General features: G+C 40.7%; 1 protein-coding gene across 3 annotated transcripts in view; it reads right to left on the bottom strand.

Moving 5' to 3' along the window:
* Nucleotides 1-15,640, bottom strand: part of zgc:158766 (uncharacterized protein LOC100009641 homolog) — a 97,612-nt gene that overhangs the window by 64,279 nt on the left and 17,693 nt on the right. For all 3 annotated transcript variants that reach the window (XM_034174966.1, XM_034174967.1, XM_034174968.1), the window contains exons 4-7: nt 7,526-7,723; nt 6,696-6,819; nt 579-672; nt 13-99 (exon numbers count right to left, since the gene is read on the bottom strand). In XM_034174966.1, the coding sequence (XP_034030857.1) occupies nt 13-99; nt 579-672; nt 6,696-6,819; nt 7,526-7,723 (503 nt within the window). The remainder of the gene's footprint in view (nt 1-12; nt 100-578; nt 673-6,695; nt 6,820-7,525; nt 7,724-15,640) is intronic.

Raw genomic sequence — 15,640 nt, 5'->3', positions numbered from 1 at the left:
ACACAATTTTACCTGGACATTGAAGTCTTGTTCAGGTTTGGCTCCTGCCTCCTTGTCCACCAGGTAAAGAACTGTGTAAAGTGCATTTGGTACTGATGCCTGAGAAAAACATATACACACCATTTTTATGACAGGCTAAAAATACAAAATGACAGTGAAGGCAGATTCGTTTTCCAATCAACTGGTAAATATATCAAAAACAACTATACTGCATATGTTGTGACTCCCAGAATTATTGTCTTTTCGTCTGTCAACAACTTAAGACAGCTGTGTCCAACCTCGTCAAGCATGTGGTTAAAAACAGACAAGTGAGCACAAGCTTCTACACTAGAGCCTGGAGGACACCACTGCTCAAAAATAAAAATAATAAAAAAAAATCTTTGAACTGGAGGTACAACAAAGTTAGAGTTCATTAAAACCCAAACTATGTCAGAGGACGAGAGGTGGAACACTAGAAAGTGTGTAAGGAGTAAGTCTAGGCATGAAAATAAAAAAACAATAACTTTACAGCACAGCAGGGCCTCATCACTTGTTGGGCATGTTGGAAGGTAATTACATATTTTCCACTGCGGGCTCACCTGCAGTTCAGACAGAGACGATAAAAGAGCCGGAACAGGCTGCTGCCTCCTGCTGTCGATTACCACAGTCAGACCGTGACCGCGTCTCTCTCTCCTAAAACCCGTACAAACCGTCTGAGAATGGTTCATGACATTACAATTAAGTTTAAAGACAGTTTTAAGCCAATCGTTTAAAAATAAATTTGAAAGAACATTTAGTTGTGACTTTGAACAGCCTTGAAGAACAGGTATATTATATTCTTAACAAAAGTTTCATTGTGAGTCTGTTTGTTAGAATCACTCAAAAACGAATGAAACTTTGTGGAAATGTTAACTGTTATAAGAGACGGACAGAGAGAGAGAGACAGAGAGAGAGAAAGGGAAAAACAATAAAACAACATTCCTGTGCTTCGACACCTCTTCAGACCTTATATTTGGAGTGCAAATGAAAAATGAAAACTTAAAATCAATTCCTGGCATTTAATCTTATTAATAATTGAAATAATGACAGAACAGGCCACACCTCATCATGAAAATACTTGCCAGTCAATTGTACAATTCCATATGTGCTCTGAAAATGCAGGGACTGTGTATTAAAAGGTTTGTCTATATATATGGCCTTGCGTTCTGTCTAGGGTGGACCCTGCCTCTTGCCCTATAACTGCTGGGATAGACTCCAGCCTCCTCCTCCCAGTGATCCTTAATTGGAGGAGGCAGGTATAAGTTATGAATGTGTATTAAAGTGGCTTTAATTCCATCCCCCCCATGAGTCACATCTTGATTGTTTCATTTAAATTCCATTATGGCAGGTACAGAGGCAAAACTTCAAATTGTGTCACTGTTCAAATACTTATGAGCCCAACTGTCTATCAACATCCAAACTACAAAAGACTGAGAAACAGCCATGCTTCTGTCACTCCCACACACACACACATATCACCACCACTCTGTTGAGACCTGACTACTGAAGATCTATCCATCTATCCATCTATCCATCCATCCATTTTCTTCCGCTTTATCCGGAGTCGGGTCACGGGGCAACAGCTCAAGCAAAGCCGTCCAGACCTCCCGATCCACACACACCTCCCCCAGTTCCTCCGGGGAAACCCCGAGGTGTTCCCAAGTCAGCCAAGAGACGTAGTCCCTCCAGCGTGTCCTAGGTTTTCCCCAGGGCTTCCTCCCAATGGGACATGCCCGGAACACCTCACCAGCAAGGCATCCAGGGGGAATCCAGAAAAGATGCCCGAGCCACCTCAGCTTGCTCCTTTCGACGTGGAGGAGCAGCGGCTTGACTCCGAGCTCCTCCCGAGTGACCGAGCTCCTCACCCTATCTCTCCTCACCCTGTATTGTCGTTTTTCCCCACTCGACGATACACTCGCCGAGGATCAAACTCTGGTTATTGGCAACTCTGTTTTGAGAAATGTGAAGTTAGCGACACCAGCAACCATTGTCAATTGTCTTCCGGGGGCCAGAGCAGGCGACATTGAAGGAAATTTGAAATTGCTGGCTAAGGCTAAGCGTAAATTTGGTAAGATTGTAATTCACGTCGGCAGTAATGACACTCGGTTACGCCAATCGGAGGTCACTAAAATGAACATTAAATCGGTGTGTAACTTTGCAAAAACAATGTCGGACTCTGTTGTCTTCTCTGGGCCCCTCCCCAATCAGACCGGGAGTGACATGTTTAGCCGCATGTTCTCCCTGAATTGCTGGCTGTCTGAGTGGTGTCCAAAAAATGAGGTGGGCTTCATAGATAATTGGCAAAGCTTCTGGGGAAAACCTGGTCTTGTTAGGAGAGACGGCATCCATCCCACTTTAGATGGAGCAGCTCTCATTTCTAGAAATCTGGCCAATTTTCTTGGATCCTCTAAACTGTGACTGTCTAGCGTTGGGACCAGGAGGCAGAGCTGTGGTCTTATACACCTCTCTGCAGCTTCTCTCCCCCTGCCATCCCCTCATTACCCCATCCCCGTAGAGACGGTGCCTGCTCCCAGACCACCAATAACCAGCAAAAATCTATTTAAGCAAAAAAATTCAAAAAGAAAAAATAATATAGCACCTTCAACTGCACCACAGACTAAAACAGTTAAATGTGGTCTATTAAACATTAGGTCTCTCTCTTCTAAGTCCCTGTTGGTAAATGATATAATAATTGATCAACGTATAGATTTATTCTGCCTAACAGAAACCTGGTTACAGCAGGATGAATATGTTAGTTTAAATGAGTCAACACCCCCGAGTCACACTAACTGTCAGAATGCTCGTAGTACGGGCCGGGGCGGAGGATTAGCAGCAATCTTCCATTCCAGCTTATTAATTAATCAAAAACCTAGACAGAGCTTTAATTCATTTGAAAGCTTGTCTCTTAGTCTTTTCCATCCAAATTGGAAGTCCCAAAAACCAGTTTTATTTGTTATTATCTATCGTCCACCTGGTCGTTACTGTGAGTTTCTCTGTGAATTTTCAGACCTTCTGTCTGACTTAGTGCTTAGCTCAGATAAGATACTTATAGTGGGCGATTTTAACATCCACACAGATGCTGAGAATGACAGCCTCAACATTGCATTTAATCTATTATTAGACTCTATTGGCTTTGCTCAAAAAGTAAATGAGTCCACCCACCACTTTAATCATATCTTAGATCTTGTTTTGACTTATGGTATGGAAATAGAAGACTTAACAGTATTCCCTGAAAACTCCCTTCTGTCTGATCATTTTTTAATAACATTTACATTTACCCTGATGGACTACCCTGCAGTGGGGAATAAGTTTCATTACACTAGAAGTCTTTCAGAAAGCGCTGTAACTAGGTTTAAGGATATGATTCCTTCTTTATGTTCTCTAATGTCATATACCAACACAGAGCAGAGTAGCTACCTAAACTCTGTAAGGGAGTTAGAGTATCTCGTCAATAGTTTTACATCCTCATTGAAGACAACTTTGGATGCTGTAGCTCCTCTGAAAAGAGAGCTTTAAATCAGAAGTGTCTGACTCCGTGGTATAACTCACAAACTCGTAGCTTAAAGCAGATAACCCGTAAGTTGGAGAGGAAATGGCGTCTCACTAATTTAGAAGATCTTCACTTAGCCTGGAAAAAGAGTTTGTTGCTCTATAAAAAAGCCCTCCGTAAAGCTAGGACATCTTTCTACTCATCACTAATTGAAGAAAATAAGAACAACCCCAGGTTTCTTTTCAGCACTGTAGCCAGGCTGACAAAGAGTCAGAGCTCTATTGAGCTGAGTATTCCATTAACTTTAACTAGTAATGACTTCATGACTTTCTTTGCTAACAAAATTTTGACTATTAGAGAAAAAATTACTCATAATCATCCCAAAGATGTATCGTTATCTTTGGCTGCTTTCAGTGATGCCGGTATTTGGTTAGACTCTTTCTCTCCGATTGTTCTGTCTGAGTTATTTTCATTAGTTACTTCATCCAAACCATCAACATGTCTATTAGACCCCATTCCTGCCAGGCTGCTCAAGGAAGTCCTACCATTATTTAATGCTTCAATCTTAAATATGATCAACTTATCTTTGTTAGTTGGCTATGTACCACAGGCTTTTAAGGTGGCAGTAATTAAACCATTACTTAAAAAGCCATCACTTGACCCAGCTATCTTAGCTAATTATAGGCCAATCTCCAACCTTCCTTTTCTCTCAAAGATTCTTGAGAGGGTAGTTGTAAAACAGCTAACTGATCACCTGCAGAGGAATGGTCTATTTGAAGAGGTTCAGTCAGGTTTTAGAATTCATCATAGTACAGAAACAGCATTAGTGAAGGTTACAAATGATCTTCTTATGGCTTCGGACAGTGGACTTATCTCTGTGCTTGTTCTGTTGGACCTCAGTGCTGCTTTTGATACTGTTGACCATACAATTTTATTACAGAGATTAGAGCATGTCATAGGTATTAGGGGCACTGCGCTGCGGTGGTTTGAATCATATTTGTCTAATAGATTACAGTTTGTTCATGTAAATGGGGAATCTTCTTCATGGACTAAAGTTAATTATGGAGTTCCACAAGGTTCTGTGCTAGGACCAATTTTATTCACTTTATACATGCTTCCCTTAGGCAGTATTATTAGACGGTATTGCTTAAATTTTCATTGTTACGCAGATGATACCCAGCTTTATCTATCCATGAAACCAGAGGACACACACCAATTAGCTAAACTGCAGGATTGTCTTACAGACATAAAGACATGGATGACCTCTAATTTCCTGCTTTTAAACTCAGATAAAACTGAAGTTATTGTACTTGGCCCCACAAATCTTAGAAGCATGGTCTCTAACCAGATCTTTACTCTGGATGGCATTTCCCTGACCTCTAGTAATACTGTGAGAAATCTTGGAGTCATTTTTGATCAGGATATGTCATTCAAAGCGCATATTAAACAAATATGTAGGACTGCCTTTTTGCATTTACGCAATATCTCTAAAATCAGAAAGGTCTTGTCTCAGAGTGATGCTGAAAAACTAATTCATGCATTTATTTCCTCTAGGCTGGACTATTGTAATTCATTATTATCAGGTTGTCCTAAAAGTTCCCTAAAAAGCCTTCAGTTAATTCAAAATGCTGCAGCTAGAGTACTGACGGGGACTAGCAGGAGAGAGCATATCTCACCCGTGTTGGCCTCTCTTCATTGGCTTCCTGTTAATTCTAGAATAGAATTTAAAATTCTTCTTCTTACTTATAAGGTTTTGAATAATCAGGTCCCATCTTATCTTAGGGACCTCGTAGTACCATATTACCCCAATAGAGCGCTTCTCTCTCAGACTGCAGGCTTACTTGTAGTTCCTAGGGTTTGTAAGAGTAGAATGGGAGGCAGAGCCTTCAGCTTTCAGGCTCCTCTCCTGTGGAACCAGCTCCCAATTCAGATCAGGGAGACAGATACCCTCTCTACTTTTAAGATTAGGCTTAAAACTTTCCTTTTCGCTAAGGCTTATAGTTAGGGCTGGATCAGGTGACCCTGGACTATCCCTTGGTTATGCTGCTTTAGACGTAGACTGTGGGGGGGTTCCCATGATGCACTGTTTCTTTCTCTTTTTGCTCTGTATGCATCACTCCGCATTTAATCATTAGTGATCGATCTCTGCCCCCTTCCACAGCATGTCTTTTTCCTGGTTCTTTCCCTCAGCCCCAACCAGTCTCAGCAGAAGACTGCCCCTCCCTGAGCCTGGTTCTGCTGGAGGTTTCTTCCTGTTAAAAGGGAGTTTTTCCTTCCCACTGTAGCCAAGTGCTTGCTCACAGGGGGTCGTTTTGACCGTTGGGGTTTTTCATAATTATTGTATGGCCTTGCCTTACAATATAAAGCGCCTTGGGGCAACTGTTTGTTGTGATTTCGCGCTATATAAAAAAAAAGTTGATTGATTGATTGATTGATAAGGGAGCACCCAGCCACTCTGCGGGGGAAACTCATCTCGGCCGCTTGTACTCGCGATCTCGTTCTTTCGGTCATGAGCCAAATCTCATGACCATAGGTGAGGGTCGGAACATAGATCAATCGGTAAATCGAGAGCTTTGCCCAGTACTCAGCTCTCTCTTAACCACGACGGTCCGATACAGCGACCGCATCACTGCAGACGCTGCACCGATCCGTCTGTCGATCTCACGCTCTATCCGTCCCTCGCTCGTGAACAAGACCCCGAGATACTTAAAGGAGGCAAGGACACTCCACTTTGTTTTTATGTAATTTCTTGTGCGATACTTTCATACTGCTAACCTGTGTCATCCGAGTGCCTTTATTTATACTGACAGATAGACACTATCGTATCATGTTGATCTTGATTATTTATCTATTTGTTTTTATCTTATTTTCTATTTAATGTTGGTCTCAGAGTTACCAAGTAAAAAACTTGTAAGCCTACAATGGCAAATAAAAAATGTGTTTCAAATCTGAGTGCCGACAAAATTTAACATGACCCAGTTTGACAGCGTGACCGATAATCTTGGATCTAATGGGTTGCTGTTCCTTGGCTCCAATGAGTGTTAGTGTTTCAATGAGCATTTGCTTTGTTGACATTTAAGAAAAAGGTTTCAATAAACTCTGGATCATGATAGTAGTTGTGTTCACCTCGTGCAGTGGCAGGTGTGAAAGTTACATTTTTATTGATAGAAGGAAGAAAAAAACTCACCGCAGTGTGGAGTAGTAGTAGCCCAATAAACAGATGAGGTCATTGACTGTACAACTCTCATCTGCCCACACCTGAGCCCTGGTGCACACCTGTAACACCGCCCTCCCACTGCGATCTCGGTTTCCTGGAAACAGGGGGTTTACACTTAATACTCACACACATCTGCTGTCACCCAACACACGAATGCTGAGAGTCTTTAAACAAGAGTTAGAACTTCAATATGACCATACAGCCAGAATAAGAAAGTAAGATGTGGACTTTTAAAAATGCCCCTGTACATTTTTGAATTTCTATCTTTTCCACAGAAAAATCACAAACCACAGTATCAAAAAAACAAACAAATCATGAACACACAGGACAGTCATTAGCATGCATACTGTATCTGTGGCACGATCCAAATGGCTCTGGTGTAAAAAAACAATAAATAAATAAAAGTAACACTTGAATTGCAAACTGTCCAGCCAAGTTTTAAGCACCTAAGAATTCTGAAAAAATGTCGTTTTTGCAAATCAGCATCATAATAATCATATCCGTATATGTCACTGTATTTGTGTCAACACAATATATTTACGGTGTCAGCATCATGTTTTTAGAGTGTATCATTAAAGGGTTGTCATGATGCCAGTAACACAACTTTACCCAAACAACAGAATTATCGTCTACTTGTTAAACTTGAAGGGCAAAATAGAGTGCAGACCTCAAAATAAACAAATCATGTCTTACACACACCTGGTGAAGCTAGCGTGTGTGTGCGTGTGTGTGTGTGTGTGTGTGTTTGTGGGCGGGGGGGCAGGTTATATTATTAGTTGTCTGAATGACTCAACCCCTACCTGGCAAAATCACAGCTCCTGAAGCAAGGAGCTCCTGATTGACCTCTGACAACCGTTTGGGAAGGCGTAAGTTACTCTCGTGTGTAGATCCTGACACTGAGGTCATCAACCTGACGGCTGTCCTGTTGGTGGGTTTGAGAGTTTCTCCTCCGTTCCGCTGCCGCCTGCTGTCACTGCTGACACCGTCATCACGCTGCTCTGCATACGTGATTAAAAACAGTGAAGACAATGAGAAATTTATGGAGAAACTGTAAAAGCTCCCTTTCACCTCAGGACTTTTTACAGTGTAATACCACTGAAACAAGTGTTCATTAGCGGTAAGGTGTACATGCGCCGGTAGTGAGTTGAGTCTGACTCATCAGGGCATCCAGGTGTTTAGTCAGACTGACTCATCTACAACTCTGGTGTTATTGAAGTTCGTCACCTCCTACTCGTCAGCACTGCAGCCCTCAAGGCTCTTTTAAGAGGAATACTGCTCCTGATGTTCCCAAGCGCTTCCACTGGTCATAGACTTGATCCTAATCCTAAATCAAGTAGCCGGTCCTCATAGTGAATAGAATTTATCTGCACACTCAAGTGTACCATGACCATTTGATTTGTTGTAATGAAAAATGTAACAGTGGAACAGAACACACTGATTCACCTCAGACTGATTATTTTATAGATGGTTTTGCACCCATGTAATAGATATCAGAACAGTTATTCAGAGAATTAGCCATCTTCCCCTCACAAACCATGATGATGTCATTTGATGACATCCTTGTGGCATCACATATTTATTAGAATATGATAGTCTATTTCCTGATTTACTATATGCACTCAATCTCATCGTTCTAGCTCTTCTAGTTTCAGGGTTCCTGAGAAAAATGTGGGTTTTTCAATTGTATATTGTCACATGGTAGCATATATTAACGTCGTCATGATGTCACGTACAAATCAGCAAATGACAATGTGTTTGCTGATTCACATGATCTAGAGGTCATTATATAACTTTCTTTGTTTGGAAGCTATTGCAGAAAATGCAATTTTATTTTAATCATTAAACGTCATGTGACATCATTTGGTGGTATCATCAATACGCCATCACGGTATCTCCATATGGGAACACCTCAGGATAGTGAGCTGCCACCACAACCTGCATAAGTGGCAAAAAAAGAAGAATGAATGAATGACTGAAGCAGGAAGCCACGTACAGATTAGCAGATGATGTTCTACTTTTCATCCTGACGTCATGTACAAATCAGCATATCTGTTTACTGATATGCACTTGAGATCATCCATCCAGCGCTCTTAGTTCCAAAGGTGTCCCCTTCTGACACAATGTGTACAACTATAAATCCACTGAAACTATGAGGTTATTTCCATATTCAGAAACTGTGTGCGCAATTGTACTCAAGCCATAATTACAATTAACTACCTCTGACAATTGCAACAAGCATTTTTTAAGCCCTTCAGACATCTGGGCTCATGTCTGAAGAGCTTATTGTGACCTTGATCTTCATATTAATGTCATGCTGATATTTAGGACCAAGTGGTTCCTATCCAGAGAGAGAACACACACGCACACGCACACACTCACACACGCACACACAAACTGATTGTGATAATCTTGTAAAAGAGTAAAAATAATGCTTTCGTCCATTTTCATCCTTACTGTCCAGCAGCACCTGAGAGGCTGTTCAGCTGACACTGCTGCTGTATGATACATTTAAAAGTTATTTAAAAGTTATTTGTTTGGAAAATCAAATGTTAAAAAATGTATTTTTTTAAAAACCTAAAACATAATTTAAACTTTTAATTATGTTGTAGAGACTTCATTTTTGCATATTTTATTTTGACATGTTCCAAAGCAGTAACAGCCCCAGACTGTGAGTACTTTCTGGAGGTACTGTACGTCTGTCAGTAGTTCGGGAGGTGTGGGTGGTGGACACCTGCTGTGTGTTGTCTTTTCAAAGCGTTCGAGGCCTCTTGCATTGTCCTGCTGTGTTGTTGTGTGAGCACCGACCCCGGGCTCGGCGTCTATTGTCGTCACATAGTCTGTGTTTCCTATGCTGCTGTGTGGCCGGGATTGTGTCTGCACCATGTTTCCTAAATCGCTTTGTTTCTGCAGGAAGTGACAAATGTAGAACTGCGCTGTGCAATGGCGTTTTTGGTGTCGTGTTCAGGCAAAATGTTGAACTAGAGGTCTTCTGAGAGCACAGACCTTTGCAAAAACTGAAGTAGATATTTTAGGTTTCATAAAGAGAAATCTGAGCTATAGTTAGGGTTGGATCAGGTGACCCTGAACCATCCCTTAGTTATGCTGCTATAGACTTAGACTGCTGGGGGGTTTCCCATGATGCACTGAGTGTTTCTTTTTATTCACCTCTTTTTGCTCTGTATGCACCACTCTGCATTTAATCATTAGTGATTGATCTCTGCTGTCTTCCACAGCATGTCTTTTTCCTGGTTCTCTCCCTCAGCCCCAACCAGTCCCAGCAGAAGACTGCCCCTCCCTGAGCCTGGTTCTGCTGGAGGTTTCTTCCTGTTAAAAGGGAGTTTTTCCTTCCCACTGTCGCCAAGTGCTTGCTCACAGGGGGTCGTTTTGACCGTTGGGGTTTTTCCGTAATTATTGTATGGCTTTGCCTTACAATATAAAGCGCCTTGGGGCAACTGTTTGTTGTGATTTGGCGCTATATAAATAAAATTGATTTGATTTGAGCGAGAAGAAAACTATCAGAACTTCTTCATGCAGTACGTCCTTTGGTGTAATGTGAACACTGATCTGAAAGCTGGTTTCTATACTTATATTAGGGTAGCGTGAGACAACAAATTTCACACAACACCTGCGACTAACTTAATTTTTCACATATTCTATGAGCACATAAACACAATATTTATTGTTGATGGAGTGAACACAACACAATAAAAGTTTTATCATGTTGTTGTGTTCGCTTCATCACAAATACTGTAAATATTGTTTGTATAGAGAATATGTAAAAAAAAATACACTTTCCTAACTTACACTCACCCAAGACAACACAGCTCCTTAAAATTCATATTTTGATCAAATCCACACCTTTATAAAGATTTACACCAAATTAAAGATACTGTTGAAATGTTTCATAATATTAACACCTGATGGTCTATGTATTAATTTCTGAGATGGCCCATATCCCACCCTTCCACCAAGTTTCAAGAAATTCAGTTTGGCAGTTTTTGAGTAATCTTGCTAATAGTCCGACAAACAGCACTGAAAACAATACCTCCTTGGTAGAGGTAAATATCAACGTGAACTAAATATGCCAGGTTTGTGAGAGTGTTTTGACTCAATGATAGAAGGAAATAAGCGTCACATAAATACCAGAGGATATTATTTAGAACAGCATGAGTCTGGGTGGGGTGCGTCTTGTATTTCTACCATGAATGGGCTCTTTTTAAGACATATGCTTGGCTTGAAAGGCTTTCGTGGATCCCCGGTGGCTGATTGGTTCACAAAGGAAGCTACTGTAAATGAGGCAATCCATTTGAGAACCCCAATAACACTTAAGGGCCATCTCACTGCGGGGTGCTGGGGTCCCTCTTGTTTGCTCTGAAAGGTTGATGTGGGAAACCTGCTTAGCAGTAGCTGAAATTCAAACCTCTCAGAAGTAGCAATCTCAGGAACATGAAAGTGAAGTACTTTGACTGTACGTTTGTTGACTGGGGTAATGATACCGGTGAACATACATCATTTCACTCATTCATCTGGACAATGGGTTTCCATTGTTTGGAGCCTGGGCATAATAATTAAAATAAACTCATTCAATTCTCATCCCATTTTCTGAATACACAGAACATGGTGTGTGTGTTTAAAGCAGCCTGCATCCCGCTGTGGTGCTTGCACATCGCTTGCTTTCCTGAAGTATCCTGTCGGACCCGCACACAAAACAAATGCAGACTGGCAGCGGTAAAGAAAACGCCCAAGTGGGGGCTGAAGTAATGTTTCCACTGAGGATACCTGTCCCCTAACTGTGCCAAAGAACACACAATGAAGGCTTTGAAAAGCAATCTGTCACCAGTGACAGCATTAGTGCGTGAGAATTATGAGCTGTCTCCTCATAGCAAATTGGATTTCGACTCAAGAAAACTTAAATCTTACCCAATCTTGCTGCAGGGTATGATTACACAGGACGCAACCAGTATTCTTGAGATACTTAGAACGCAAGTTGTTTTTCACAGCCTCAAAAATGCCTGAAAAATGAGGCATGAAATGTCATCATTCAATGATTAGCGGTCCAGAAAACATCTGACATTGTGTAAGAAAGCATATTACTGTGTAAACCTGGTGGCCGCAGTATTCACATACATCATGCAAGTTCCAGAAAAGCACACAAAAAAAATATGGTTACGTTAACATAAACAGACTTGGTATCTGTCTGTTAGGACATTTGCAGTAATTATCCACACAGACGGCGCGTAGGTAGGGCGTTTAGCGGCGACTGTTTGTCTGTGTGATAAAAAGGAAACAGCTGTAACTACAATCAGCAAACCTGGCATAGGGACGGTCCTAGTAAATGTCTGAAAACGGTGTTCATGTTGGGTCACAGGGTCAAAGCTTAAAGAAACAAGTTCATAATGTTTTGTCTGTGCTCACTCCAAGTACAAATAAAGTTTGAGACACCAAATTTGGAACAAAGGTTGGACTTTGGGTTTGTTACCCATGGCTACAGTTTTGGGAATACAAAGTCAAAAGTTACTGACAGAGAGTTCAATGTTCTTTTAAAGTCTGCATGTGTAAAATAACCACAAATTGCCTAATGCAGTGGTTTTCAAACTGTGAGGCGGGGAATGCAAAAAATAACTGTAAACACTGTTAATCAACAAAAGAAGAAAGGGAAAAAAGGAAAAAGAAAACATTGTTAGCTAACATGCCAGGAGCAAAATGGATACCTTTTTAGTACGTAATTCTACCAGTGAGAAGACACAGTTTGAGGCAACCAAAAAAGAAGTAAATGGTAAAATGGTAAATGGACTGCATTTATATAGTGCTTTCCATCTGCATCAGATGCTCAAAGCGCTTTAAAATAATGCCTCACATTCACCCCGATGTGAGGGTGCTGCCATACAAGGCGCCCACTACACACCGGGAGCAACTAGGGGATTAAAGACCTTGCCCAATGGCCCTTTGTGATTTTCCAGTCAGGCTGGGATTTGAACAGAGGATCTTCTGGTCTCAAGCCCAATGCCTTAACCACTAGACCATCACCTCCCCCAAATAGAGGACGATCTTCGTTTGCTCCTCTCCACAGTGCATCCCCGCATCAGGCACCTGTGCGCATCAAAGACTCAGACTCATTGCTCGCACTAAACAAGAGGTGAGACGAGATGAGAGACTAAATTAAAGTTTAATATTATTTATGTTAAAATGTGTTAGTTATGTCAGAGACATTTAAAAACACACAGATGTATAAATGTTGTTTAAAATATGGGAAAAGGTAAAAACAGAAGAATAGAAAGTTTTTAAAAAACACATTTAAATGTTTGAAAGGGGTGTAAAATGTGTGAAAGAATCTAAAGTTGTGTGGAAAGTGAGTGTGGAGCGTCATGTTACATCACATGAGCAGCCAGCTGGAATTGTACTCCCGTCCTTTTATTCTACAATCTGCTTCCACACTGTTTATGTCTCTCCTGCAAAACAACATGGCTGCTAATTTGCATTCTCTGTCAGGGAATGTTATCACAGACGTGTAATAACCATGGCAACAGCACTACGAAGATGCCACTAAGTTCAAACAATAACAAAAGAAAAATGGTAGAAGGTTTTAAGAGCAACTCTCAGAAGCAGGTTCACCATAGATCTTCAAGAGATAGGGATCTAGAAGATCTATGATGAACAATCTAAAGAGCATATGCATTTGGGGCACGTCTGACCGCACATTGTTATTTAAGTGGTGTGAAATATGAGCACAAACTACCGTACGGGGCAGAAAGAGCACTACAAAAACTGTCCCTCTCAAAATAAGACAATCTGAAATTTAGCCAAATTGTCTTGTATTAAGCAAAAGAAATCTGCCAGTGTGGTAAGAAAAATTTACTTGGTTATAGTTCTCACAATGATCAAAATGTCTAGGCACTGAATAATCAAAATGTGCCTTAAAACTAGAGAGAATTGTTATTTTAAGATTAGCTGCTGTCTTAAAATAAGGAAAATAATCTTGTTCCTTTGCTTGGATGATTTGAAATCCATTGCCTTTCCTTGTAACTGGTTAAATACAGCTTGATATCAGCTGGAAAAACATTAAAAAACCGAGATCGAAGACGAGGTAAGACATTTTTTCTTATGTAAAAAAAGCATGAAAAAGATTATTTTTCTATTTAGACAAAAACTAAGTCAAATTTTCTTTAAACAAGTCTTTTTAAAAACTTTCTTAGATATCAGTTTTTGCAGTGAGGCTGGATTTAGAAACCTAATTACTCCTGAACATGAATGTGGTCTGGGTCATGACTTGAAATGAACCAATCAGTGTCTCACCCATCATTTGTCTTTAAAGCACAAGTGCACCAACATCAGGTACACTGTTATCCAAACTCATCAGTGGCAGGTTTTCTGGTGAGGAACGCCAGTCGATTGTGTGTCATAGACATAAGGAGCTCGAGCTGCTGTGGTTGTGGAGGTTGAGCTCCCCTTTGAGGGAGAGCTCGCATGCAAACTCCTGAATGAACAGAAGGATACGGATCTCAAGAGATGACACACTGAGGTGCCTATAAATAAAAACTGTTGAAAAATTCCATGCAGCTGGCTTGCTCTCTGAGGCAGGCCTCGTGTGACAGAGTTGCATGAGTGATGAGTTTATAATGTGTCTTTGTATCAATACATGGGTTGTTGTATTATTGTTATTACACTCTTCATTTTTGTTTCAAACAATATTTTAAGTCTGGATGTCTGTGGAGGAAGCAAACAGTGTAAAAATATGTTTAAAAAACATCATTATAAGGGTTTTTCTAAACTGGGTAACAGCGCCACTGTGCCCCCTTACTGAAATGCCAATTAAGCCCAAAGCCCTTATATATATTACTTACACAATAAAAAGTCTTCCTAAAATAAAATTATATCAACACAACATGACAATGTGTCTGATGGTTAGAAACAGTATAATTCAGGGTTTGTGCTTACGCCATCCTGATGACCATTCTCAAATGCGCAGGACGTAATGTGCATACAAAATGTACAAAAATCAGCTTTTGAAATAACGTTGTCTCCGTTTTGTTTGATTCTCCTCGCTGTCATCAGGAAGTTGCTGCATCTGTTCCTCCATCTCCTTTCTGCAGGAGGGTCAACCTGCTGTGTGTTGAAATACAGTAGTGTTCAGAATAATGGTAGTGCTATGTGACTAAAAAGATTAATCCAGGTTTTGAGTATATTTCTTATTGTTACATGGGAAACAAGGTACCAGTAGATTCAGTAGATTCTCACAAATCCAACAAGACCAAGCACTCATGATATGCACACTCTTAAGGCTATGAAATTGGACTATTAGTAAAAAAAAAAAGTAGAAAAGGGGGTGTTCACAATAATAGTAGTGTGGCATTCAGTCAGTGAGTTCGTCAATTTTGTGGAACAAACAGGTGTGAATCAGGTGTCCCCTATTTAAGGATGAAGCCAGCACCTGTTGAACATGCTTTACCCAGGTGCAAAAAATTATGGGCTGTTCATCTACAATGATCTCCAATGCTTTAAAATAGACAAAAAAAAAAAAACCAGAGATGCGTGGAAGAAAACGGAAAACAACCATCAAAATGGATAGAAGAATAACCAGAATGGCAAAGGCTCACCCATTGATCAGCTCCAGGATGATCAAAGACAGTCTGGAGTTACCTGTAAGTGCTGTGACAGTTAGAAGACGCCTGTGTGAAGCTAATTTATTTGCAAGAATCCCCCGCAAAGTCCCTCTGTTAAATAAAAGACATATGCAGAAGAGGTTACAATTTGCCAAAGAACACATCGACTGGCCTAAAGAGAAATGGAGGAATATTTTGTGGACTGATTAGAGTAAAACTGTTCTTTTTGGGTCCAAGGGCCGCAGACAGTTTGTGAGACGACCCCCAAACTCTGAATTCAAGCCACAGTTCACAGTGAAAACAGTGAAGCATGGT

This window comes from Thalassophryne amazonica, chromosome 7 (assembly GCF_902500255.1).
Source record: "Thalassophryne amazonica chromosome 7, fThaAma1.1, whole genome shotgun sequence".
Lineage (NCBI taxonomy): Eukaryota > Metazoa > Chordata > Actinopteri > Batrachoidiformes > Batrachoididae > Thalassophryne > Thalassophryne amazonica.
The sequence above is the reverse complement of the archived record's forward strand: the minus strand, read 5'-3'. Positions and strand labels throughout refer to the sequence as shown.